General features: G+C 43.7%; 2 protein-coding genes across 5 annotated transcripts in view; one reads left to right on the forward strand and one right to left on the reverse strand.

Annotated features, from left to right (window-relative positions):
* Window positions 1–1,584: 1,584 nt before the first annotated feature.
* LOC119650853 (vesicle transport protein SEC20) lies at window positions 1,585–3,191 on the reverse strand. The gene is made up of 2 exons (XM_038054003.1): window positions 3,052–3,191; window positions 1,585–2,432 (listed from the first exon to the last, which is right to left on the reverse strand). Exons 1-2 carry the CDS (start codon window positions 3,130–3,132, stop codon window positions 1,836–1,838), a joined length of 678 nt encoding a protein of 225 aa, XP_037909931.1. The 5' UTR covers window positions 3,133–3,191; the 3' UTR covers window positions 1,585–1,835.
* Window positions 3,164–25,710, forward strand: part of LOC119650852 (N-acetyl-D-glucosamine kinase) — a 49,741-nt gene continuing 27,194 nt past the window's right edge. Inside the window, exons 1-2 of one of the 4 annotated variants that reach the window (XM_038054002.1) lie at window positions 3,164–3,297; window positions 21,631–21,777. In XM_038054002.1, coding sequence (XP_037909930.1) covers window positions 21,752–21,777 — 26 coding nt within the window. In that variant the 5' untranslated portion in view covers window positions 3,164–3,297; window positions 21,631–21,751. Of the gene's footprint in view, window positions 3,298–21,232; window positions 21,554–21,630; window positions 21,778–25,710 lie in introns of those variants that run through there. The other 3 variants (XM_038053998.1, XM_038053999.1, XM_038054000.1) reach the window with 3 other exon arrangements.

Raw genomic sequence — 25,710 nt, forward strand, 5'->3', positions numbered from 1 at the left:
TTAAAGAGGACACATGATGACACATTGTTGACGTTGAATGATCTCGGGGGTCATCCTACTGCTTTTACCTGGCCTTGCACATTGGTCAGGGTCAGCCTAGTCAGTTTTATCAATTTGGTCGAGATACCTAATTGTCTCACGGCGTGTATAGTTTTATCCTGGCTATGCTATCATATGCGGCCTTAAAGTCTATGAAAACATATTGACTGCGTTTATTGCGGTATCCATTTCCCCTTATAGGTCCTGTGAATGACTTCAGTGTTAACTCCCACCTGATTGTCAGAGGGGGTTCTAGGTGGCGTTACTATTCGAGCTCGGAGCACCATGCCAACGAGATAGCGATCCAAGTCTATATTGGCTCCCCTATATGTTCTGATATTCATCAAGACTGAGTGGTGGCGGCGTTCGATCAGCATGTGGTCAATTTGGTTGAAAGTGGTCCCGTCTGGAGAGGCCCAAGTTTGTTTGTGGGCCATTTTCCGCGCAAACCAGATACTTCCAACAACTATTTCATGTGGCACTGCTAATTGAATAATCCGCAGTCCGTGTTCATTGGCATTTTGATGTAAGCTATGGGAGCCGACGTATCACCTGAATACGGGCTCCGTTCCTACTTGGCTGTTAAAATCCCCAAGAATGAAGCGCAGTGTGCATAGCCGTTCGCTTATATTTTCAAAGCTGATAACAGCAGGTTTCATTTTTTGACTGACTGAGAAACCTACTCCGAACGAATGATTTATTGGATGGTCATGGTGTAGTGGCTCTTCTTCAGGAAACCGGTCATTGTCCAACGCATCTTCTGCAACGCTGTTACATCGAGTCTATATTGGGACAGGGTATCGGCTAGCTGCTGGGCAGCTCCTTCTCTGAACATGAGAAAATGTGCAAATCGTTATTCCGTTTTCGTTGTTGTGTTGTCCAATTGTGGCTTCGTAACAAACTGTTTTCCGTGTAGGGTTGTCAGCTCTATCCAACCAACCACCCCGAAGGATCAGTTGATACAATTTGTCCCGTCTTTAGGCGCGGGAGGCTCGCCTTCATTCTTCTCCGTCGTAGCGGTCACGATTTAATGGTGGAGATAGGGTTTGATAGCAGAACTGTTGGTGTTGGTTCAGGGGGCGTTTCTTAGATTTTATGTGTGTACCAATCCACGTTTCACCCTTTGACTTCCAAACTTACAGCATTAGCGCTTAATCAAGACACATGTACGGGGATTATTGTTGAACAAAAAACTTGGATTTTACAGTAAAAGGCTCAAGACCTGGGTTGTCTAAAAACCTCCAACCGTCTTATGAGAGATAGCAGAGTGATGTAACTCTACACGAGTGTATGATTAACCAACATGAAATAACTTGGATATATGTCTAGACAAGGAGGAAGAAGGTCGACGAAAGGAAAGCCCTGAAGCCTCGACAACAATCCACCTTGAAGTTAATTCCTGTTAGCTATATGCTTGATCAACGAGCTAATAGGTACACCTAAACTATTAAAGAGCACAATAGTTATTCTAGAAGGCGGTGCCACTCCCTTTGTCATTAAAATTATTAAAATGACGGCGATATTTCGAGTAAAACCAAAAGAGCATTTCATCTAATCAGCATTTTTTAATAATAATAAAATCCGTAGGACAGTAACATATTTACATAATTAAAGTAGTCTTTTGCACACAATCCTAGATCGTGCGACGAATCTTCTAATATCATTTAACAGGAATTTGTAGCAAGTGTTCAATTTACTTCTTTTATTTAAAATATTTTCATTCGACAGTGTTTAGTGCGTACCTTAATGCGAAGTTAATCGAAATGATGTGCTCACAGCTAACGTTCCCAACTCTATTAGAACAGCCTCTTCTGGACGATGTAGAAGACACAGGCCAAGAAGAATATAAACGCGAAAAACAACAAAATCTTGTCCGTGCACTCGCGACGTCCATACTTTTTCAGCAACTTTCCCGATTGCGTGATCGTGCCCGCCGTGTTGAGGAGTTCATCGCGAGTGCCCTCGACACTTTGTGACGAATAGACAAGTGTTTCGAGCGTTGCTGCACTTTTCTGAGTCGTTTCCGACAAATGGCGTGAAATGGAAAGCATTTTTTCAGTTACGTTGTCCTGTTGAGCGACCAAATTCATTTTGTTGTATCGCGCGGCCCCGCGTTGCCGAACCTCTCCTTCGCCGGTCATTGCGAACAGCTCCTCACGATCAGCCTTCTCGATTTCCAACATTGTGGAGACGTTCGCTTTACGGAATGCTTGCAACGTTTTCGAGAATTGCTGTCGATGCGAGTCGACTTCCTTCGCCAGTTCCGGATCGCCATCGTCCCGAGCCCAGTCGTCAAGTCGTTCGATGCATTTGCGAAGCGCGGCCAGTTTACTGCGACCGGCTTCATTTAAAGTTTCGAGTTCAGAAAGGGAGCCACGGAAGGATAAAATGTCCTGCAATAAAGAAAGTATTTTTAGTATTTTTTGGTAAGTCGGGGCGCATAAAAAATTTATTTGTTAAATTTCCGAAATTTTTCACTACAAGTTTTGATTTTTACGGGAAAAAGCTTAATATTTAATCGAGCCTTCCTACATATGTGCATTTTAAAGTAAATCTGCAATTTATCCACGCACAGTAGTGAGGGTGGAATTAATGAACATTGAGATTAAATTTTGGTTAAAATTGTCTTGGTTCCTCTCTGTACATTGAGTGACATCAACCAATTCACTCTGAACATGATATATAAGCAAAATAGGCTCACACTTAGCAGCCTCTTAAAGGACAAGGTTATTTACATACGGAAATCTCAGGATATTTGACGCTCCTCCATGAATCTTCCCAAAAGGAAGAAAAATAACAGCAAGAAATAATCAAAACATCTTCGATCAGCTGACGCAGGCCGCAAGTTCGAAATGCCAAGCCCTTTAGCGATTTGAAAACTGAGCAAAAACTCTTCACTGAGCCCTTGACGAAATTAAGGACGTCAGCGGCTGTCACTACGAGTCGGCCGTGAATCGTCTGTCACTCGCAAAGTTTCAGTGGATCCAACTATTCTGGTCGTCGTCAGCTTACCTGGATTATCGCCTTCACGTGCAAGTTGTTGTCGACGATTTCTTGCCGTAGTGATGTCAAAGTGTACTTTTGAGCGTCCATTGCGGCTCATTGACTTGACTTCCACTTAGTAAATTGCAAAAACATCACTCAACTCGGACCAACTCATCACTGACTTTGTTTTGACTGGACGCCATGTTTGAATTGATTGCTCGATGCGTTTGACGTTGACGTTAGAAGTGCTCATGGCAGAGGCGCATTTTGGGGGTAAGTAGATCAAAATGAAGCTATTTGTTATAACTATAGGGGAACCACCATATGTCGTTAACGGCCGTACTTGACCCCACGCTAATTGTAATGATTATTAGCCATCTCAGAGCAATTGGTCCCATGAAAAATAATTAGTGCAGCGTCTACGTTTATTCCCCATTGTCACCATTATCTAGTACAGAATATACAGTACAGAAAAAAGTTTCTTTTAATTAACGAATAATATCGCTATCGGAATTAGATGGCATATGCACCACACATTTCATATTTTAAAGGAAATTCCATAGACAGGAAAACTGAGTTTATGCAGTGAACTATAAAACAATTCGCAAACCGGAAGCTGGATGCTGCAGCTATGTAAGGTTTAGTATTTCCCTATGTAATGATCATGCACTCAAAGCAGTTTTGAAGTTTATTTGTAAAAGTAAACTCCCAACAACAGGCATCAAATCCCCATTACGAAGTAGTTAAATCTTAAATTTAATAGACAAGGAGTTGTTTTCCCCAAACTACAATGTTTGGTTTTCATTGTATATATATTTCGGGAGGGACATACCCCCTCCTTCAGTGCAAAGCTACCTGTCTCCCTAGTGGCAGTGGGGTTTGTATCATGATTTGACGTCAGATACCAGCCGATTCACCACCTACAGTGTACTGTAGTGCATCGTTAAGGTCTTGAATGAAGTGCTCTAACACATTTCAAAGCCCTGATCCAATATGGATTATTGCTTCAGCAGTTATTATTATTATGCAAGGAACTTTGAGCACGTGGAAGTCGCACTTGTCTAATGATTTAAAATTCAATTACATACCATCTTTCAACAAATAAAAATACACAAATAATTTGCTTTGCAAATTACTCTATGGATTATAGGTAACTGCATGCGCTCTATACTAGGAATTACTGGCAAATGTGAAGAAGATAACCTACAACAGATATTCCTTTTATAAAAACATGTTTTACACAAAACCTTAAAAATGGGCTAGGAAGACGCAAATTTCTCATAAATGAAATTTAAATATTTCACTCGAATGTCAATTATTCTCGTTAATTATGACGTTATCTTATTGGCATGGCTTAGGATGCGGGAAGATGATAAGTTTGAATTGCTAAAGCTTTGATACTAATGGCTGGATTTCCACGAAACTGGGCGGTATTCTGCATGATACGTCCTCTTTACTGTTGCAAAATTTCGTACCAGGATGAACTTAAGGGGGCCTTTTACTCAATTTCAAAAAGTTGAAAAGTTGGTAATATACTATTTTTTTTTTTTTTTGGGAGTAGGGTAGGTGAATGCGCACAGAGTGTTGGACTCCCGCAACAGCACGCTGGCGGACTACCAACTAAACACCTCCTTGTCATCAGAGAACTAGCCTGGAACCGTTTGACACATTACTTCGGGCTAGCCCTCCCGCTCTCCCGGCTTTGGGAGCCTTCGAGTCAGGGAATTCCTTTCACCAACGGGAGGGGAGGGGAGGAAGGGAGTTGTTGTTAATTCAGGGAACCCCTTACCGTCCGATCCCTCTGCCGGTCGAGTTCAATCTTCTTCGTAGTGAGAAGAGCCCGAACATAATGCGCAATACGATTCCAGCTGCCAGCGCTCTTCAGCATCTCTCTGACCGTGTTGTCTGGGGAGAGCTCCCCTGTGTCTGCATAAAACTGCTGGCGGAGGCCGTCCCACCTCTCACAAGAGAAAATGGTGTGTTCAGCATCATCCGCCACTCTATTGCAGAACACACAATCAGGGGATCGCACCTTCCCAACCCTGTGCAGGTAAGACTGAAAACCTCCACGCCCACTTAGAAGTTGGGTAAGGAAGTAATCAATCTCACCGTGCTTTCTGTTCAACCATGGGTCTAATTTGTCCATCAGCCGCGCAGTCCACTTGCCCCTTGGCTCATTTTGCCAAGAAAGTTGCCACTCGCTAAGGGTGCGTTGACGTTCTTCACGGGCAACCACCTCTCTTAAGTTTTCGCCCTTACGGCGATAGATAGCTTTGCGCTCCTTGGCAAGGAGGGCAACGGGGATCATTCCCGCAATCACCATCACAGCCGGTTCGGAGACGGTGCGATAAGCAGACGCCACTCGCAAAGCTCCCCGCCTCTGCACTTGATGCACACGATGCACCTCCTTGTCAAGGGCATCAGCCCATACCTCCGCACCATAGAGCAGGACGGACTGCGTTGCTCCCATGAGAAGACGTCTCCTAGTTGATATAGGGCTGCCGACATTCGCCATCAGCCGACTCAAGGCCGCGACTCCTGCTGCAGCCCTGTCCGCGGCTGCTTTGATTTGCTCGAAGAAGCTCATCTTCGAGTCGAGCATTAAACCAAGGCATTTAATCGTTGGTTTGGACTCTATAGTCAACTCGCCGATCGATATGGGGCGCAAGGTCGGCATTCTCCTTTTGGTCAGGATGACTACTTCGGTTTTTTCCAGCGCAAGGTTGAAACCGTGAGCAGTCATCTATCCGCTTACCCGTCGCATCAATATGCCAAGTCTGCCTGTTCAACAGTGCGTCCGGCAACAAGTGCCGCAACGTCGTTTGCATAATCGACCAGGCGCGACTCTTTGGGCATATCGAGTCTCAGCAGACTATCGTATTAAGCGTTCCAGAGGTCCGGCCCTAGGATGGATCCCTGCGCTACTCCCGACGTGATTTACATCCTCCTCTGGCCCTCTAGCGTCTCATAGAGCAGGGAGCGGTCTTTCAGATAATCCCTCAATATCCGCAAGAGATAGCTTGGCACGTGAAAGGAGTTCTCTAGTGTGCCTAGCATATCTGTCCATCTTACAGAATTGAAGGCATTTCTGACATCAAGCGTTATGAGGAGCACTATCCGTCGAGATCGGCGGCTGTGTGCGCCGGTTCGATTAAACGCATCTACGGCCTCCATAACAGTATCCACTGTAGATTTCCCTGTTCTAAACCCGAACTGCCTTGGGGATAAGTCCCCGGCAGCACGGATCGCTTCAGCGAGTCTACCCCTGATAAGCTTCTCGAGCACTTTTCCGGCCGTGTCAAGCATACACAGCGGTCGGTATGCAGACGGGAGCTCCGGGTCTCCTTTACCCTTACTGATCAACGCGAGTCTGGCCACTTTCCAGCGACAAGAAAAAATGCCCTCCTTCAAGCACGCGTTGAACACTTCCAGCAGCAATTCTGGCCGTTGGCGGAACACCAGTTTGTAAACTTCCGCTGGGATGCCATCAGGACCTGGCGCCTTCCTGTTTTTCATAGTGAGAACCGCTTCTTCGAGTTCTCCCATTGTGAAAAGGGGGCAATCCACGACGCTTTCCGCGCTATTTACATCAACCCGTACAGGGTGTCTGGGGAACAATGCCCGCACAATGCGGTCCATCTGGTCGGTGCTCAATATGCAGGGCTTCCGCAGAGCCCCGATTTTCCGAGTGACAAGCTTATAGCCAAGTCCCCATGGGTCATCATTCACCTCATTAACAAGATTTTGCCAGCCGCGAGCTTTGCTTTTATTTATAGCGCTGCGGAGTCTCCTTTTTGCTGATCTATATTATGCCTTTATGGCACATGCCTCCTCGTTGGCGTACAAACGTTGTGCCAAATGGCGGAGCTTATGACACTCCTTCCGTAGGTCGGCAATTTCTACCGTCCACCAGTACATAGAAGGCTTGTCGCGCCTGGAGCCTCTCCGGGGCATGGAAGCCTCACACGCCGTCGTTATCAGATTCATCACTGAATTTACGACGGTGTCAGCTGCGACAAAACCACCCCCCGAAGTGCCCCCCAGCGCGGCCCTACCTGCTCCAAGAGCTTCGACGAACTTTCCGATGTTCACCCTCGCGACATTCCACACGCAGGGGGAACGTCGTGTTGGTGCTCGCCGGCAAGTAGCGTCAAACACTTCGAACGCAATGTACTGATGATCACTTGCCGAAAAGTCTTTTAGGACTCGCCACCCGTCCACTGATGATGCCAGAGATTCCGACGCAAAAGTGATGTCAGGAATGCTTGCTTCACAACCTGGGCGCGGAAACGTTGGCATGGATCCGGTGTTTAAAACTACGAGCCCGGTTCTCGCCGCATTTCCAGAATCCGTTTCCCTCTGGAGTTTGATTGAGACATGCCCCATTCAAGAGCCCTGGCATTAAAATCACCGCCAACCAGGATTCGTCCCTCCGTGCTCGAAACGGCGTCCTCCAGAGCATCAAGCCGGCGCCGAAAGTCCGGAATCGACTCATTTGGCGTCAGGTAAACGCTAAAAAACGTTATCCCTAAACACCGGATCCAGACAAATCCGTCCCCCCGGCTTTCGGCCAGAACACGAAGTCGAACGTCGTCCCGAATCCAGATGGCAGCGGTGCCCGAAAAGTTGAGATACCATGAGGATGGGTCCTTGTTTCGGTATTGCTCGCTAATCAGCACTAGATCAGCATTCACTTCCGCAGCGAACTGTGCTAGCAACACGTGAGCGGTTGCACTCCGGTGCATGTTAATTTGCAAAATGCGGATCATGGCGTTCGCACCCTAGCCCTCTCCAATTCCACCCTGAAGATCGGACACCGTCCCGAGCCCGCAGTATGTGCGACGCTTCCGCTAGACGCGCCACGATCCCTGCAGAGAACACAACTCTCGCTTTCCTTGCAAGTCTTCGCTTGATGACCCACTTGGCCGCATCTCCGGCATGCTGTCCTCCTGTCCGGATCCTTGCAAGCTGCTAACGTGTGTCCATAGTCCAGACACCTGTAGCACTTGGTGGGGACTTTCCGCATTCGTACCCTGCATACTACCCATCCGATTTTGATTCTCCCGCTGTTAAGGAGTTTCCTCGCATATTGCTCGGAGACTTCCACCACGGCGAGGTTTTGGCCTCGAGCATTTACAGAGGTAATATCTACCCGGGCATTGGTTACCTCTGGACATTCACGCTTTAGCGCCTCCTCTACTTCGGCCTTTTCTGTGAGGCAGTCAAGATCCCGTATTTCTAGAGAGCACGTGGGTTCTAGGCTGGAAACAAGAGCCTTCTCTCCCAATAGCCCCTTGACCGCTTCGCAGAACGTGCTCTTGCTGGTCGTCTTTGGGCGTTCGACGAGAACTCCACCACTCCTCGTTTTCCATATCGAAGACACCTCTGCTCCGCTCTCCTCGGGTTTCATCCTGTAGCGGATTTCACTAAGGACTTCCGCAAATGTCTTGCCTTCCGTTGGCTCAATGAGCAGAGCCGACGGTCTAGTCCTTCTTCGTTTCCTCGTTTTTTCCGCTACAGGCTTTTGGTTGGCAGCCTCCTTGTTTTTGGACAGACGTGTCTCTGGCGACGGAGTCCCTTGTTTCTTTTTCTCCTTTTTCGCCTTCTTTTTTTGGGCCTTGGTAGTCTCCAAGGCCCATAAACCCATAACCGATAAAGTCTCCTTCAGGCACGTCGTCCTCTTTCCGCTTTTTCCCCAGTTCACTTTCCAGAGGGCTATCTGCAGTCCGTTTGACGCAAGCAGCATTCTCAGCGGGGAGTGCGACTGTTTCCGCTCTACAATCGTCTTCCGCTGCTCTCCACGTTCGTCTATAAAAAAAAATGCGGTCCAGTAGTTCCTCCAGTTCCATCAGCCCTTTTTGGCGCCTTTGCTGATGTTCCTCTCAAGGAACGTTGCCGACCGCATACGTTTCACCACTGCTGCGCACTTTCTGATGAGCCTTTCCTCTTCGGCTCTAGAGAGGACGGTCGAATGCACTTCCACTCGATTTGTGTCGAAATCCATCTGCTCAGGACTAGCGATTCTGACTGAGCTTACTTCCAGAACAGGGGCACTGCAAGGTAATGGAGTTGCCATCTCCGCACGGTCAGTCGCGCCACTTGATGAGGCTTCCTCTTTATTTGGGCACCCCGGTGTCTCATCGGGTATGTCAGCTCTTGTTGCCTCTTTCATTGATCGCTGCGGTGAACGACGCATTTTTGTGCTCCGCCCAAACGCACTCAGCTCTTCATCCTTGTCTGTTGTTTCGTCGTTTTTTTTTATAAGTTTCTGAATATTCTCCATGAAAAAGTAACCAGCGCATCGTGTGCAAGGGAGCGGGCCGCAATAGTCAAGAACGGGTATACCCTCGGGGACACAGCCCCTACCCCAGTTCCCTGAGGCCTGACCTACGCTTAGCTGATCCCGGAATTCACGGACGGATCAACGCTCGCTCGGGGCAACGCGGTCTACTAACACCGGTTCAATGCACACTTCCCGACCAGGGTCTCGAAGGGGCTGGCTCCTGATACACATCGCAACTACCACCTTGGCAGAGCTACGCTCACATCACCCCGTCGACGCCGACAGAGAGTTGTCGACGGCTCGGAAGACTCCCAGTGTGTCCCGGCGTGTAGCGGTCATTCGCGGTTCGCTCTTCACCGAGAAGCTTTCTCGAGGCTACTACCTAGGACGCAGGTATGCTGCCAGCTAGGGGGCAGAACTACTTACTCGGGCACCTCGGGGGCGTCACACCTCGTATCGTAAGCGACCCGTTAAAAGTCGCTAACGACCCCTGAGACCAATATACTAGTAGTAGGTTTATTTGAGGAGATATCTCAGATATATCACTCAGAACCATAGATTATAACAGGATGATATTGCGGTAAATTATAAATTTGAGACGTTCGTTGATATGTCGATCACAAAGAACATCAGCTGTGGAACGCCACTTCATCCAGGTTGCGCTAATGCGTGAAGCAATTTCATAACGTAATCCTCCGTTGACTATGTGGGAAAGGGGCTTCATATTCACGTAAGTTTGTGTCGCTCACTGTATGCGTGTGATTTCATATTTCATTTCATTTCATTGGCAGCGAGTGTGGCCAACAGACAGACAGTGAATCGATTTTAATAAGGTCTTGTTTTGCACAAAACCTTAAAAAAGGTTCAAACATGCTGTGCAGTATGACTGACGGGCAATAAATATTTGTTGAGCTACTTTTAACGGGTGCCACAGAACTGGATAATACTTTAGTTTTTTAAGTGTTATCAGTTAATTTGAGATCAGTTGATACAATTTAAGAAAAAGAAAGAAGTTGCAAACAAAAGTGTTCAGTGTTTTATGTAGTGTGGGGTATCAAATGAAACCCACAATTTTTGCTAATGTTGCTGTTTGTGGAAGTGAGGGCTCATGATGTACGCTACGTTAAGAGGAGATACCTGTATGCAACCAAAAATAACCCAATAGAAACTTTTCATTTCATATAATACGATTTTAAACCAGTATTGTACATTTAAATGCAATTTTCTTTGTTATTTTAGTTTACAAAAAACAAAATTGTAGCCATTTTGTAGAAACGTTGCAATCAAGGTGCTCTATCGCATCCTTAACTTTTGTTTTTCACTTTCATGGAAGTAACATGAAGTACACGGTGGCAACATCAGCACCAAAAAAAAAAACAAAAAAGCGACAACATCAAATCGCACTGGTCAAATGAGAACAATAACAAGTCGGGAAACGGGAAGCTGGACGCTTCAAGTGTGAAAACTTTTCTGTATTTCTTTTATAAAAACATATCCCCGCCCCCTAGCCCATAATATATACGCACATATTATGTCAGCTTATCCACCTTTGGGTGCTACTGATATTCAAAGTCTTAGAATTTGCAATGAAGCGGCAACTTTGACCTATTATAATTATGTTAAGAATAGTGCGATTTCCACCAAACTTGGTAGAGTCATGCTCTATTATAGCTTGTATTACTACAAAATACCATGATCCTAGGATGGACGATAAGACGCTCGCCAATTGGCAAATTTATGACTGCAAATTTATGCCAACCAGGAAGCAAAGAAAGCTATCGCTGCCACTCGAACCGTCCATTACAAAGATCTTTACAATAAAACGGATACTCGGAATGGCAAGAGAGGTTTACATCGACTTGCCAAAATCCGACACGAACGCACATGGGATATGGAAACTTCTGGTGCGTTAATGACACGTTAATGATACTTTCCTTACCGACAGTCGCGACGGATAGATGGCGAGAATATTTCAAGCAGATTTCAACTGAAGAATTTATTCATCCTCCACTTCCACAAGCATTGCCGACGGAAGTAATTCTACCCGTCAGTATAATTGAAGTCGAGGAAGCAATAAAACAAATGAAATCGGGGAAAGCCACAAGACCTGACGACATCGCAACTGCGCTCCAGAAAACGAAGAGCGGGTCCCAGGGCTGCGGCTCAGTGAATTCTTCAATCGGTTTTTCAGTAAGGTAGATACCATCTGACTGGCAAGAAAGTACCACAGTTCTAATATGAAAAAAAGAAAGGTAGTTCAGCAGAATGTTCAAATTACTGTCGAATCCGGTTACTTTCCTATACCGTGAAGATTTTTAAACCCATCCTTGACAACCGTATTCGCAAAATCGTTGAAATAACCGTGAATTTAGCCGGATTTGTCAAGAACTGCGGAGCTACTAACGCCACACATGATGTGTGCATTTCTAGATCTAGAGCGTTTGACCGTGTGCCACACGAACTCATCTGATATGCTCCACTACAAGACTTAGGGCCAGAAGAATTCATGCGCTGGGTCCAACTGCTCTATTACGATCCGAAAAGTAAAAATTGTGGCGGATGTATCAAAACCGTTTCGTGTCTCTGTTGGTGTTCATCACGGTAGCGCCCTCTCACCACTCCTCTTTATTCTTGTTATGGGCACCGTCACACGGGACATCCTACGTCCAGCGCCCTAAACACTGCTTTATGCAGATGATGTTTTCCTAGCGTCCAGTAACAAAGATTATGTCGACCGTGAAAGAAATTGCCCTTTTCCAACCTCTGCCCATGTGAATTAAATGTCACTGACGCCAGTTTTGAAAAGTATTAAACGAGACGTTTCATTTGATTCCCCACATGACATTGCATGTACGGGACCCTCTCCCTATAAATTCCAGTGCTTGAAATGCACTTCCCCCCTCCCCTCCAATATTTCATCTCCAGGCCGACAGATACAGGCAGCCTTCAACCGGAAGATTGGACTCTGCCATGTAAAGTAGTTTCGCTGGAACGAGTGAAGTTGGCATTTAACTTGAATACGCCTTAGGCGAATTCATGAACATCAAAGGCGCATTCAGTTATGCCTCATTCGCGGCGATTTGTAACACGGCAAGACAGCATGGAATCGATCCGCTGTTAATCAGCGCTACACGCTACCCACCTTAGCAGGGACAGAAATCCAGCTGGTACAAACAGTCAACTATTCAGGAGCATGTCGATTACAAGTTAACGTGGAAGCACTAGAAACAACATCAGATGGCCTCCTCAGACCCTCAGACGAAGATACCTTTGTAAGGCTTTCTTCAACGAAGAGTCTGCGCATTCTGTCTCTGGAGAATGTTCTTAGATTCACGACAGTCTGCGAACGCCGTAAGCAAGAGATCGATGAACAGGCTATCTCCGAGGATAATTCAATGCGCTTAAGAAAGGGCTGAATGCTTTAAGCAGCTGTTCCCCCCACTAAACTAAATTAACTAACTAACTAACGCTCCGATTTGGAGATTTCGTTTCGGGGAAGGGGAAAACGAACTGCTAAGGCACCTGAGACTTCATTTCTTTCTATGCTGCAATAAATCGCATTTAATCTTTCTGAACGATTTTTGGTGTGATCAACCCCTTCAGGATAGCTTGACTATCGCTATAGATTGTGAAACCGCTCATCCATCACACAAGTTGCCGCTCTTAGGGTGGCATTCAACTCAACCAAGAAGACCATTGTATGTATATTGTCTTCGGGAATAAGTCCTCTCCTTATTTTTATTCGAAAGGAACGCCAAACATTCTTCTGTTTCGTCCCAGTAAGGTAAAAAACATGTGAGGATAACTTTATATCATCTATCAAATAAATGTATGGGGATCGGAGAATCCAAAGGCATCACAAGAAGTCTCAATATCACTTCTAATACTCTGTGCCACTCATGTTCGTCCATCCAGAACTGCAATAGATACCGTGGTCATAGCGTCAGTAATACCCAGACATACAGTTCTTTGTAGTGATGCCAGCTAGCAGTGGAAATCCTTTGTCTCATCTTAACCGAAAACACTGCGGATGAGTAGGCAAACATGGTCCTAATAAATATAATGATGTAACGTATATCAACATTACCATCTGATACTTAATTCATGTCGAGGCAAAGTTCCTCCTATATATTCCATGTTTCAAAGAAGCTCCTAATATAAAATGACTTTTTGACACTTCTTGAGAAAGTTGGAGGGTTATTTTCCTCCTCTTTCCTCCTCCTTTTTGTAAATGATACCATCATGGTGCTCTTTGAATTGACTGATTTACTAAATATACTGCTAACGTATAATCGTCGGTCAATTCAACAACTCGTTGTATATATGTATGGGCGTTGTTCTGGCCTCCTTTGACAAAGTCTCCTCGCCGGCAAACGAAATTTATCAAAAATTTCCTGATTCCAACAACAGCAGCGTGGTTCCCTACGTCGTCGCACTCCGTCTCCTATGACGAGAAACAACTATAAAATCTGGGCTTGCATCTAGTGTTCGCTAGTATAATACCTTACAAAGTTGGCTCCCGGGTGTGCATGCTCGTATCGCGCGTTTGCAGGCGTATCGTTCACCCTCGCAACATAAACGTAATTTCGATATGGTTCGTCACATCCACATTCGCCTTTCGAATGGTTTATGAGAGTAGGTTTCGAGCTGCTTCGCAATGGTTGAGGGTGATTTGTATCAACTTCATTTAGCCCTACGACTTCGCTCCCTCGTATATGCCGGGCATCAGGCACCACATGCAATGTGTTGGTCGTCCACTTCCTCTTTTACTTTACACAACATGCATCATGAATTCCCAGTACAATCGTTGATGGGATGGCAATCTTCTCTACATTTCTTGTAACTTTGCAAATAGCCGAAATCAAAACATCTAGAGCACCTCTCAAGAGATACTTGCTCTGTAAATCGGGACACGATCCAACCTATTTTTATCTTGCTGCGGTAATCAATTTAACCGCCGTTTCCAACCCCGATCATATGTCTTGTTCGTCCTGTTGTTCCCTTAGCGCACAGATATCCTCCTGTGATGTAAACTCCCCTAGGTTCTTGCACTCGATTACTATCTCCTGCTTTTGGGCTTTCACCTCCGCTTGCCGCGAAAACTACTTGTTGGCTTCACGCTGAATTTACACGATATTAGAGTTAAAATCGGATCTCCTTGCTGCGTTCGTCTAATACGTCTCACACTACCACCCAAATCTGTCAATTGTGGAATACCTCCTTTCTTGAAAGTGATGATTATGTTCTTTTTAAGGTTTTGTGTAAACACAAAACCTTATTAAAATCGGTTTACCGTCTGTCTGTCTGTCTGTCTGTCTGTCTGTCCGTCACACGCATTTTTCTCGGAAACAGTTATAGCGATTGACACCAAATTTGGTACAAAGGTGGGAACTGTGAACGCTCACGCATACAGTGAGTTACATCACTTTACGTTGAATTTAAGGGGGGGTCCCCATACATGCAAAAGGGGGGTGTAAATTTTTTTTTCATCAAATATAGCCATGTGGGGTATCAAATTAAAGGTCTCGGTTAGTACTTTCCGAAGCCGGTCTTATTTTTGACATTTGTTAGAAAGGTGGGGAGTGCGGAGGGTTGAAAGTGATCATTCCTTTAAGAGGGCCATTCTCAGAAACTACTAAACCGAAAAATCTGAAAAAAATTAGGAGGCTGCCACTATATTGTACCTGGGCTCCGAAATACCTTCCATACTGATATCTGTACAAATAAAGTTAATAATAGTATATTACCATAATTTTTAGTAATTGGCTGCAAAACCCCCCTTAAGTTCATGTTAGCAACATGAAATTTCGCAATAATATAGGGTATAACATAGAGTATGATCTCACCAAGTTTGGTCGAAATACCACTATTACTAACAAAGTTATAATACGTCAAAGTTGTCACTTCCTCCTAAATTCAAGACTATGAATGTCAATGTCATCCGAAAGTGGATATTCTCACATAATATATGCATATATTACGTGCTACGTACAAAGAAATACACAAAACCTTTCGTACCTGAAGCGTCCAGCTTCCGGTTACCCGACTTGTTTTTTTCTTGCTGCGTTTTGCTACTCACCTTTGTCCCGTGCTTGAATTTACGAGTTGCTGATTCTTCCCTTTTTGCCAGGGTTGAGGCGGTAATCAGGAAACTACAAACTTTTCACAGAGGTTTTCTCGACTCACTTTCCATTAGTAAAGAGGCTTTTTTGCTTGGCCGCTTGCTGGGCAACAATGAATTCGCTAATACCATCCCTACTTTATTTCCAGACGTTATCTCAACATACCTTATGTTGAGGAGATATCAACTACGTTTTTCGCGTGACTTTCACCACGAGGCTTGGACGTTTTTCTTTTCTCGTCCAGCGAATACAATCCAATGCCCCTTATCAAAGCTCTGATGATGCATGGAGTCCTGACATTCGTGAGTGCCCCGTCTAGCTCCGCGTTGCTGCTTAAGAATACCAAAGTCTTCCCTGCTTGTCATAAGGGGCGACTAAAAGGGATAGAAATTTGTGGGTAGCCACCTGCAAATTTTGAAGCGTTATTGCTACTGAAACGTCAACAACGCCTTGGATAGGGACTGATTTCACGTTGAAGACCTTTAGCTATCGAAAACGGACTATGATTGGTTTCTGGAATGTGCGCACGCCCACAATACCCGCTTCCTCTAGCTCGAGCGGAAATTCCGAAGTAGGATGGTGACACTCTGCAGGGTACTCCTGTCTTCCTTGCGGCATTGTGCTATGATATTCCAGAAAGCGGGTACTTGCAGACACGAATATGGTGTCGGATTGTTACTGACGAATACCGCGAAGTGCGCTCCCTTCAACTGGAAGCCGGTGTCTGATAGGATTCTGACTGCAAGATTCCGATCCAGGTTAAGGACCTTCGCGATTGCAAAGTGCTACACACCAGCAGAGACTTCCGATATAGTGGAAAGAGATGCTTTCTTCGAGCAATTACATATAGTTCAGGGGAGGATTCCTAAAGGTGAAATTCTGATCGTGATGGGTTCGGGTGGATCAGTTGGCTTTCAATTGACCGACACCGTACGAGCCATTGTCTCGTGGATGTGCGTAACAAGAGAGGCGCTGACATCGGCCTCAATTCGGATCACCTTCTAATGGTCGCTTACGTTCGCTTGTTACCCTGGTCAAAGAAGCAGAAGATGTCGCAAAACGCAATGATCTCAGTGTATACCATATCAAGAAAGAATTTGAAGGTAGCCGCAAATCTTTCGATGGGGCTGTGAAAGACGTTAACGGTCTACTTCTCATCCCCGATGACGAGCAACTGAAGAAGTGGAAAAACCCTTCCCTACGGTTCTTAACCGTATCATATCCAGTAGAGTTCCTCTTTTTGTGAAATAGCTAGTCAACGTAACATGCGAATAGGAACTGGGCAACTGAAGTAGTGGAAAAAACACGGTTCTTAACTGTATCACATCCAGTGGAGTTCCTCTTTTTGTGAAATAGCAAGTCAACATAACATGCGTATATGAACTGGGCCTCCAAACAGGAGAGAAATTATCCTGCCCATCCATGCACACAAACGTAGTAAAGCTGCTAGGCTTGACGGTCTACCCGCATGGCTATTTATCGCTGCACCTGCAATTACTGCAGATCTCTTACTTCAACTCGTGCGGAAATTTTGGGAAACCCAGACCTTTCCCAGAGAGTGGAAGAAGGCGACGGTTTTCAAAGTTTCAAAGAAAGGGACCTGTTATGAGTGTGACAATTGGACACGTATCTGCGTGCTCGCTCGCGTCGCAAAAATAATAATAATAATAATCATTGGCGCAACGATCCAATTGGATCAGGGCCTTGAAGCGTGTTAGATCAGTGGACACGGAGGTTTTCAGTCTTACCTGCATAGGATTGGGAAGACGTGATCTCCTGATTGTGTGTTCTACAATGGAGTGACGGACGACGCTGAACACACCTTTTTCTCCTGCGAGAGGTGGGACGGGTTTCGTTAGCAGCTTTATGCAGACATAGGGAAACTCTCTCCAGACAACATTGTCAGAAAGATGCTGAAGAACGCTGGCAGCTGGAATTGGATTGTGCATTATGTTCGGGCTCTTCTTATTGCGAAGAAGATTGAACTCGACCGGCGGGGGGATCAGACGGTAAGAGGTTCCTAAACTGACAACTCCCTTCCTCCTCTCCCCTCCCGTTGGTGAAAGGAATTCCCTGACTTGAAGGCTCATAAAGCCGGGAGAGCAGGAGGGCTAGCCCGAAGTAATGTGTCAAACGGTTCCAGGCTAGTTCTCTGATGACAAGGAGGTGTTTAGTTGGTAGGCTGACAACGTGCTGTTGCGGGAGTCCAACACTCTATGCGTAAATGCATTCACCTACCCTACTCCCAAAAACAAAAAAAAAGTAGTTATTATTAGGGCGGCATACATATGATGGAGCAAAATGTTGAGACGGTTTTGAAGTCGCAAGCGGAGTCCGCCGGGGTTGCATCTTGTCACCATATTATTTCTTTTTGTCATCGGCAACATGCTTTATGTTGCCTTGTTCCGAGAACGTGGAAGAATTCAATTGATGATGACATCTTTCCTCAAACACCTCGACTACGCTGATGACATCTGTTTGCTCTGCTACCGGGCCATGGATCTTGGCCAAATCGCTCTGCGTTTGGAAAGAGAGGCAGGTATAGTCGGACTAAGACCAACAAAACCAAGGTCCAGACAGGTTGACACGCTCTCCCAATCTGTATTAATGGGACGAATATTGAACGCGTCGATCAATTTGAATATTTAGGAACCGTGGTTTCTGCTGATGGTGGCACCGAGCTGGATGTTGCCCGACGCATTAAAAGCACAAGACCTGCTTTCGTTGCCTTATCTAAAATCTGGAAATGCAATTATTTCAACATCAAGATCAAATTGAGACCGTTCTGTGCAACTGTTCCTTCCTTGCGACCACCACTGTCACTCGAGGCCCCCAAGCATTTGTCAACAGCTGTCTGCGTCCTATCATCGAAGTACGCTGGCCTGATCATATATCAAATGAAGAACTTAGTTAGTGCACAGGTCTCGCACGCGTACGCAATATGATCGGAAGGCAGAAGTGACAATGATTAGGCCACACTATAAAAAGGGGCGACAATTGCATTGCGGGCTATGCCATGCAGTGGATTCCAATACTCTCCCAAGATGGTCGAAGAATGGATCGCTCCAAGAGGACTTGGCGCAGAACAGTAGAGAAGGAGTGCAAGCGCGCTCCTACCCGGCCTGCGCATACTCCTCGAGATGCGTGCATGTGCATGCTCATACACATAAGCATGAAGGGACGAGCTTAATGGGAGATTTAGCTGCTCCCCACAAGACCAACCTTTTATATAGGACTTCAAGGTATTAGATAAACATGTGTATGTATGTATGTAACCGTTTACCGCACGAAGACTATACACAGGAGGAGAAACTTCAACGGCAAAGGGGTACGGAATCTCATTGAGCACCTTTCGGGTAGGGACGAGGTAGGTAAGTGGTATTGATGTGTCGATGTGTCATTGTCGCCTAGATGGTTTTCTTGTATGTGTGTCTTCATTTTATCCCAGCAGGAAACGGATGCATCTGAAAGATTGATCTTGGATGCATCTACTTATTTACTCCTCACTTCCTAGTAAAGCCGACAATAGACCAAGTTTCCTATAGAGAAATTTTGAAGCATCATTCGCATGAGAATGTGTTTCCGCAGTAATTCCATTAAGATCCATTACCGTGAATTCAAAATGATTCTCTAAGGAGGCTCTGCCTTTGGTTCACACTGGGAAGTGCGAAATCATAAATAGCTGTGCAATGTCTCTTGTTATGACAGATGCTGTCACGTGGGAGCACACTAATGCACTGCATCACATACACGGCACAATACCAGCCCTTATGCGCTGAATTCTGCTCGTGCAACTCCCGTTGTGGTCGAACATGTGCAAGACTTTTCCGCCTCCAAAAAATTTCAAAGAATATGCTGGCAATGGAATCTCCTGTATATAGACTTCTTGCTTTGCCGGTACAAATTTTCTAATCTTCTACAGTGGCCCTTTGTGCCATACGCTCTGCAAAAATCTGGACAATATAGAAAAAAGCAGCGAGGAAATTTTTTCTCTTGTCGCCCGTTGCTGGAATGATACGGTGAACGGTGAATTCTTTTCCGGCATATTTTTCTTGCAAATCGATTTGATGGTTGAGGATTATATTGTGATTTGTTTGGAACAACAAAGTCTATGTTGCCTTTCAAATACTTTTCATAGAAGGTTTATCGGACGGTATGAATCTTTTGAATCTTTTCCCGGCTGTAATTATTATTGACGTTCTCCTCATGGTCGCAAAGCAACTAATATGCATCATGACGACGAAGATCTTAAGTGCTTGGCGGCATGGAACAGAAGTTCTTTGACCAACTTACATGTATTATAATAATGTGGCCACCACATACTTTTTTTCAGGATCAATATCTCTGATAACGCATTTTTAGCTCTAAGACAGAGGTTCATTTGATGGGAGCAGATATTATTTCCCAGTTGCAATGATAGTAAATGTTGTTTTGGTCTCTGCAGAGTTCTAAGAGCTTTTCAAAGAGGATAGTTGGTGTTCACTAATCCAAGCACCTGAAACTTGAAATCGCTACCCAATATCTTTTGGTCAGTTTTGGCATAGGAATGCTAATCTGAGTGAAATTATGCGGTGTTTCCAACGATTAATTAATTGAAATAATAAAAAACTTGTTGTTTCTTTTTCGTTGGTGTGGATATTTATTTTTGCAAATAGCGATATTTCGAGAACCACTTGTTCCCTTCATCAGTGAAAACTTGTTAGCACTGATGAAGGGAACAAGTGGTTCCCGAAATATCGGTATTTGCAAGAATAAATATCCACACCAACGAAAAAGAAACAACAAGGAATGCTAATGTTGCGTATACTTGAATTGATGCATTGTAACCATACTTAATGCAAATCACAGTCGTCGACATTTCTCACCTAAAAAAATACAGTCGCCATGGCATTTTGACATCATATCACTCCTATGAAAGGCTCTCCACTGGTTATTATAATTTCCAATTCTACTTTCAATGCACAAAAATAAATTCAATTTAATTTAATTTAAATAAATTTAAGCAGACATTAAATGATCGCCACCGAAATATTGTCTATTCAATGTTTGAATTACTTTCTTATTAGTAAGTGGAACCATTATGAAAGAAATGGCGTGATAATGTACGTGTCTTCCAAATTTTATAACATTCACGCTTCTCTGCAAAACAAATCACCTGTGCTTGGCGTATCACCTGTCCGCATATGTACATGTGTGTGCTCTCTTTGCATCGCCACCTTTACAACTGATACTGTTAAACAATTAACCCACAGACATTCGGTGAAGGTAGACTAGTCTATATGCTAAATTATAAAAGGCTTAAAAGCACCCGTTATCAGCTCAAATGTGTGGAGAACCTGAAATTACACAATGTTAACTTGCATTTTCGTCATTTCCTTCAAAAGCTCCGGCAGCCGGTTTGTTGATACCATGCAGATATGCAATACGTGAAAGGTATCAAGTGTGCTCGTGTTAGGGTTCCAAGATTTTCAGGTGAATCCGCCGAAGTTGCGTTTGTGGAGATTGAAGATTGTACATATGAACTAGTTGAGTGGAATGTTACTGCGCAAATTTGAGTTTGCTGTTGAATCATATGATATGTAGCTTCCTGGGGGTGGTTGTAGGCATACTGCATATATTGATTAATCCACAAAGCTATATGTAACCAGAGTAAGTGAATCCTAGAAACACTGAAATATGAACACCATTGGCAGGTGGTCTCATCAGCCGAGCTCATACGTGCCTATTGATCGGTTCTCTTAGCAGACCCGGACCTACACACGTAGTACCTCCCCCCTGGGCTTGGGACTTGATTCAAGCGTACAATTTTTTGATACCGTGTAGTCAGTTCAATTGGAATGTGTTTTCTCAGCTGAGAAGAGAGTTAACGCAAGGCTTGGGCTCCAGCCAAGATCCAAGTCTCCAAACCGCATTTTCTATACACAATATCGAAACTTTGATGCTGTTACTTGTAATCTGAAAGCTGCAGCACTTTTCCACACATATCGTTCATTCCGTGGCAAGCTGTAAACGTGGACACAGTAGTGACTGGGGTTTGCTTGCGTGGAGAGATACTTAGTGAATGGTGGTTTCCTACAGGTGTCTGAGATCGATATAATTCCATTAGTGCGACCAAATAAGTGAAGTGAAGAGACGTTGAACCTAATTTGAAAGTGCAGTAATTTGTATGTGTAAATTGGAACATTCCTCCCTCTATTGCAGATAGTGATATAATGAACTGAATACTCGGAAAGTAACATTGTGAACTCTACTTAAAGACGCAGAACTACTTAGATAATCACCCAGGACTATCGGATATTCAGAGGACACTACTTAAAGGAAAATGAAATACTTCGGTGGAGTAGAAGGGTAAGCATATGGACTACAGATTTCAAATGCACTATATAATTATTTTTACAATACTATCAAATAACTGATAAACATACAATAGCAGCGCAATATTGCAAAACAACTTATCGAAAAGAGAGATCGTATAATTGCTATTTAATATTTACGACATCGTCATAACATTTCGCGAGCCGCCAGAGACTCGCACATATGTATGTACATACGAAAATTCAAGTTTACAAACAAGCTATTCAGACGACTTGTTATCAAACATGATAAAAAGCATTTTTTTAAGACTAATTGGATGCATCAACTTACGAATACTAGGTATCGGATTTCGATCATGGCATTGATGAGGATTATGAGCGATGTGTAGATAGCGCCTTTTGAAAAAAATCCCCTAGACGTTCAAATAGAAAAGAGTTTTATGGCCTTTGTTTGCTAAAAGAGTGAACTTTACATTTTTTGGATTTCTTAGAAATTAGATAAAGCTTTGTTTGTTTAGTGTCTTATCAATAAGTTAATATGTTAAGTACGAGTATGTGAAAAGCGAGTTACATGCCCCTTCTCAGTGCTGTTGTTCGACCTTGGTCCTATGATAAAAAACGTGACAATCTAGTTTTCATATGAATATTTTATTATGAGCCATAAATATGTGCCAAGTTGATGACTAGTCAACAGAAATTATTGAATATTACTTAAATTAAGTTGATAGTACTTTGCTTGCTATGGAAAGGTGCAGTGTTCCTGGAAGGTAGAGTCATGATTCGACACCTTGGAAAGCATTCCATTTTTGAATACTAGACTATCATGTTCTAATAAATTATTACTTATTTTGTTGTAGAATTTACTTGACATCTTTTGTTGTTAAAACCCAACTGAGTTTAGTACAAGTAATTTGCGACTAAGTGGTGGAATATGGGTGGTTTAGAAAGTTCCGCTATGCATGCATTAAATTAAATCGTATTTACGGACTTCCTCAGGGAAAAGAGTGCTTCACGATAAAAGTGCGCGAAAAAGTTTTAAAATTACCATTATCCGCTTGTAACTAAGAATCGGAAAACGTCATCTTTTAATGCAGAATGTCCTTTTTGCTAGCATTGCCAGTTCGCCTTTATTTTGTTGTATATTTTCGATTATCAATCTTTGACATGCATAATCGTTACACATGGCTGCAAATGTTTTTAATTCCAATCATATTTTCTAAGAAGTCTATAATAATGACCGAGGATGATTGCTTTGAATATCCAAGTTGTCAAATATTAAACCTACTCAACCAAACTAAGAAGGTCGGCCGGCACTTAGGGAACGACCAACGTCATAAATAATTAAGTTTAACAGAAGTGAAACTCCGGTCCTATTGCAGCTTGAAACTTCATTTTTGAGGTTTTGTGTGAAACAAAACCTTATTAGAATCGAGACGGTGTCTGTCTGTCCGTCTGTCTGTCTGTCTGTCTGTCACACCCAATTTATTCGGAAACGGCTAGACCGATTGTCACGAAAATTGGTGAGAGTATGTAATCTAGTGTTCCCTTTACATGCAGTAAGTGGCGCCATCTTGTGTTACGTTTAAGGGGGGCCTGCCCATCTATGGGAATGGAGGGTGCACATTTTTTTTCATAGAATGTTGCCATGTGGGGTATCAAATAAAAGGTCTCAATTAGTACTTTTCGAAACTGGTTCCACATTTGATATTGGGTGAAACATAGGGGAGTAAGGGCTCAAAATATGCCCCCAAAGTGTAACAGGTCTCGTTCTCAGAACCTATCCAACCGAAAAATCTGAAAAAAATCACACTGGTGCATCTGTATGAAATCTAGGCCTCAAAATATATCCGGTTCTGCACAAATAAAGTTAATAATAGTATATTTCCACATTTTAGAAATTTACCCGGCAACCCCCCTTATGTTCATCCCAGAAGTACAAAATTTGGCATGCGTATAATGAAGGACATAATGCACAAGCTAGTCGAGTTTGAAGAAAATCCAACTATTATTAACAAAGTTATAGGGGGTAAAACTTTACCATTTTTTGTGAATTTCATGGGACTCTTCAAACTGCATGACGTCATCATCACATATCAATTCGTCAATATCACAACCAAATGAGTTCATATGAATGGGGTCCTAAAGAATTATTTTGTTTTAGTTTTTTATCAATTGTGTATGTAGGTATATAGTATATGCGTGCTAATGAACTTTGCGGGTAGTTCCTATAGATATAAGAAGTAAATCGGAAATATGGGTACGATCAATTTATATACGTGCATATATGTGTACGGTATTCGGAAATAGGCAGTTTGTTTGTTTAGGGTGAGCGTAATATCTAGGGCTGTAATATGTACGTATGTCTCGTAGTTTGAAAAAATATGAAGGAATATGTTGGGTTTGTAGCTATATACGGATAGAAAAATGTGCCTTGAAATTTCTTACATAAGATGAACACAAAATCTTTATACCCGAAGCGCGAGCTTCCGGTATTCCGACTTGTTCTCTTGTACTGTCGAATAGAAATGACGTCAGTCCCGCAAATTGTTTCTCGACTAGACGTCATATATATTTGCTTTATCTTTATGACTTTATTGGTTTCACGCCTTATCCCTTAACGACCCAATATTCCTTCGCTTCATTCCTACCCCACCTTTTACATGTTCGATGTCGTCGAGAATATTGAGGTTATTGATTTTACAAGATTAAGTCCTTTACTTCTACTTTTCTTGATAATGCCTCAAAAATTTCTGGAAAGACAAGCCTTTACGACTAGTCGCGAAAAGATTTCCCGTTCGAGATCCTTGAAAGTGAGTGTCCCCAGAATAGCAAATTTTTTCGTTCGCTTCTTTTTGCGATTTTCATTTTTTTCTTTCTGGTAGGAAAAAAGAGCTTCAATATCGGTAAATGTATAGCGATGTACTATACTTGGCCGCATATTCCAGGCGGAAATATACGCCATTAACAAATGTGCCTCCTTTAATCTGCAAAGGAACTATAGGAGGCGGAACATAGCTATTCTCACCGATAGCCAAGCAGCGATCAAGGCACTTAGGTCCAACCAGGTGAACTCTAAACTGGTATGGGAATGCCTTGAGAGACTGTATACACTCGACTTGTCCAACAAGGTCTGGATACTTTGGGTTCCAGGCCATGCTGGGCTGGAAGGCAACGAGGCAGCGGACGAACTAGCCAAGAATGGAGCAGGGACGCCTTTACACTGGCCAGAACCCTTCTGTGGAATCGGAAACGGTTTCATGGCTATGAATCTAAGAAATGAAGAGGAACGGTTGAGGGAACTATACTGGGCGGACCTACCAGGGATGGAACATTCCGGGATGCTTATTGAGGGATACAAACCCATACGCACAAGGGATTGTTTAAACCTCACCAAAAGAACCTCAGAATCATAGTGGGAATTCTCACTGATCATGTCTCCGACAGCTCAGCTTTGGCCAACCCAAGGAATTTAAACAAGGAAGGTTTGACTACTTCGTGATGGGCATTTGATGGCTGACGTTTTGTTCTTACAATTAAACTGCTTTAAGCCCTGGATATTTTCGTCTTCAGACAATTCAATACCGCGCGTCATGTAAACATAGTAATTAAAAGTATGTAAACGGATAGAATGACCTCTCCACCTTGTTTTAAGTAGTGATGGAAATCATCTCTGTAGAGCAAAAAAAAACAAAACTTCCCATATCACTTTTTGAAAGTAACTTTCGTTCTCAGACCATAACCATTTCAAATTTAATTCAAATTTACACGTGCTGAAAATCCCACCATATATACGTGACTTCACAAATCATTCCGAGAAATACTGCATGCATTAATGGCACTCTTCATCCTGCCTAGACAAAGGGGGAAACCTGATTTCCGACAGAATGGGCATATTAGGGCGATGGGTTGAGTACTTTGATGAGCTACTGAACAACCAGAATATCGGCCAGTTGGAGGTCCCGCCAAC

Source organism: Hermetia illucens, chromosome 3 (genome assembly GCF_905115235.1).
Source record: "Hermetia illucens chromosome 3, iHerIll2.2.curated.20191125, whole genome shotgun sequence".
Classification (NCBI taxonomy): Eukaryota; Metazoa; Arthropoda; class Insecta; order Diptera; family Stratiomyidae; genus Hermetia; species Hermetia illucens.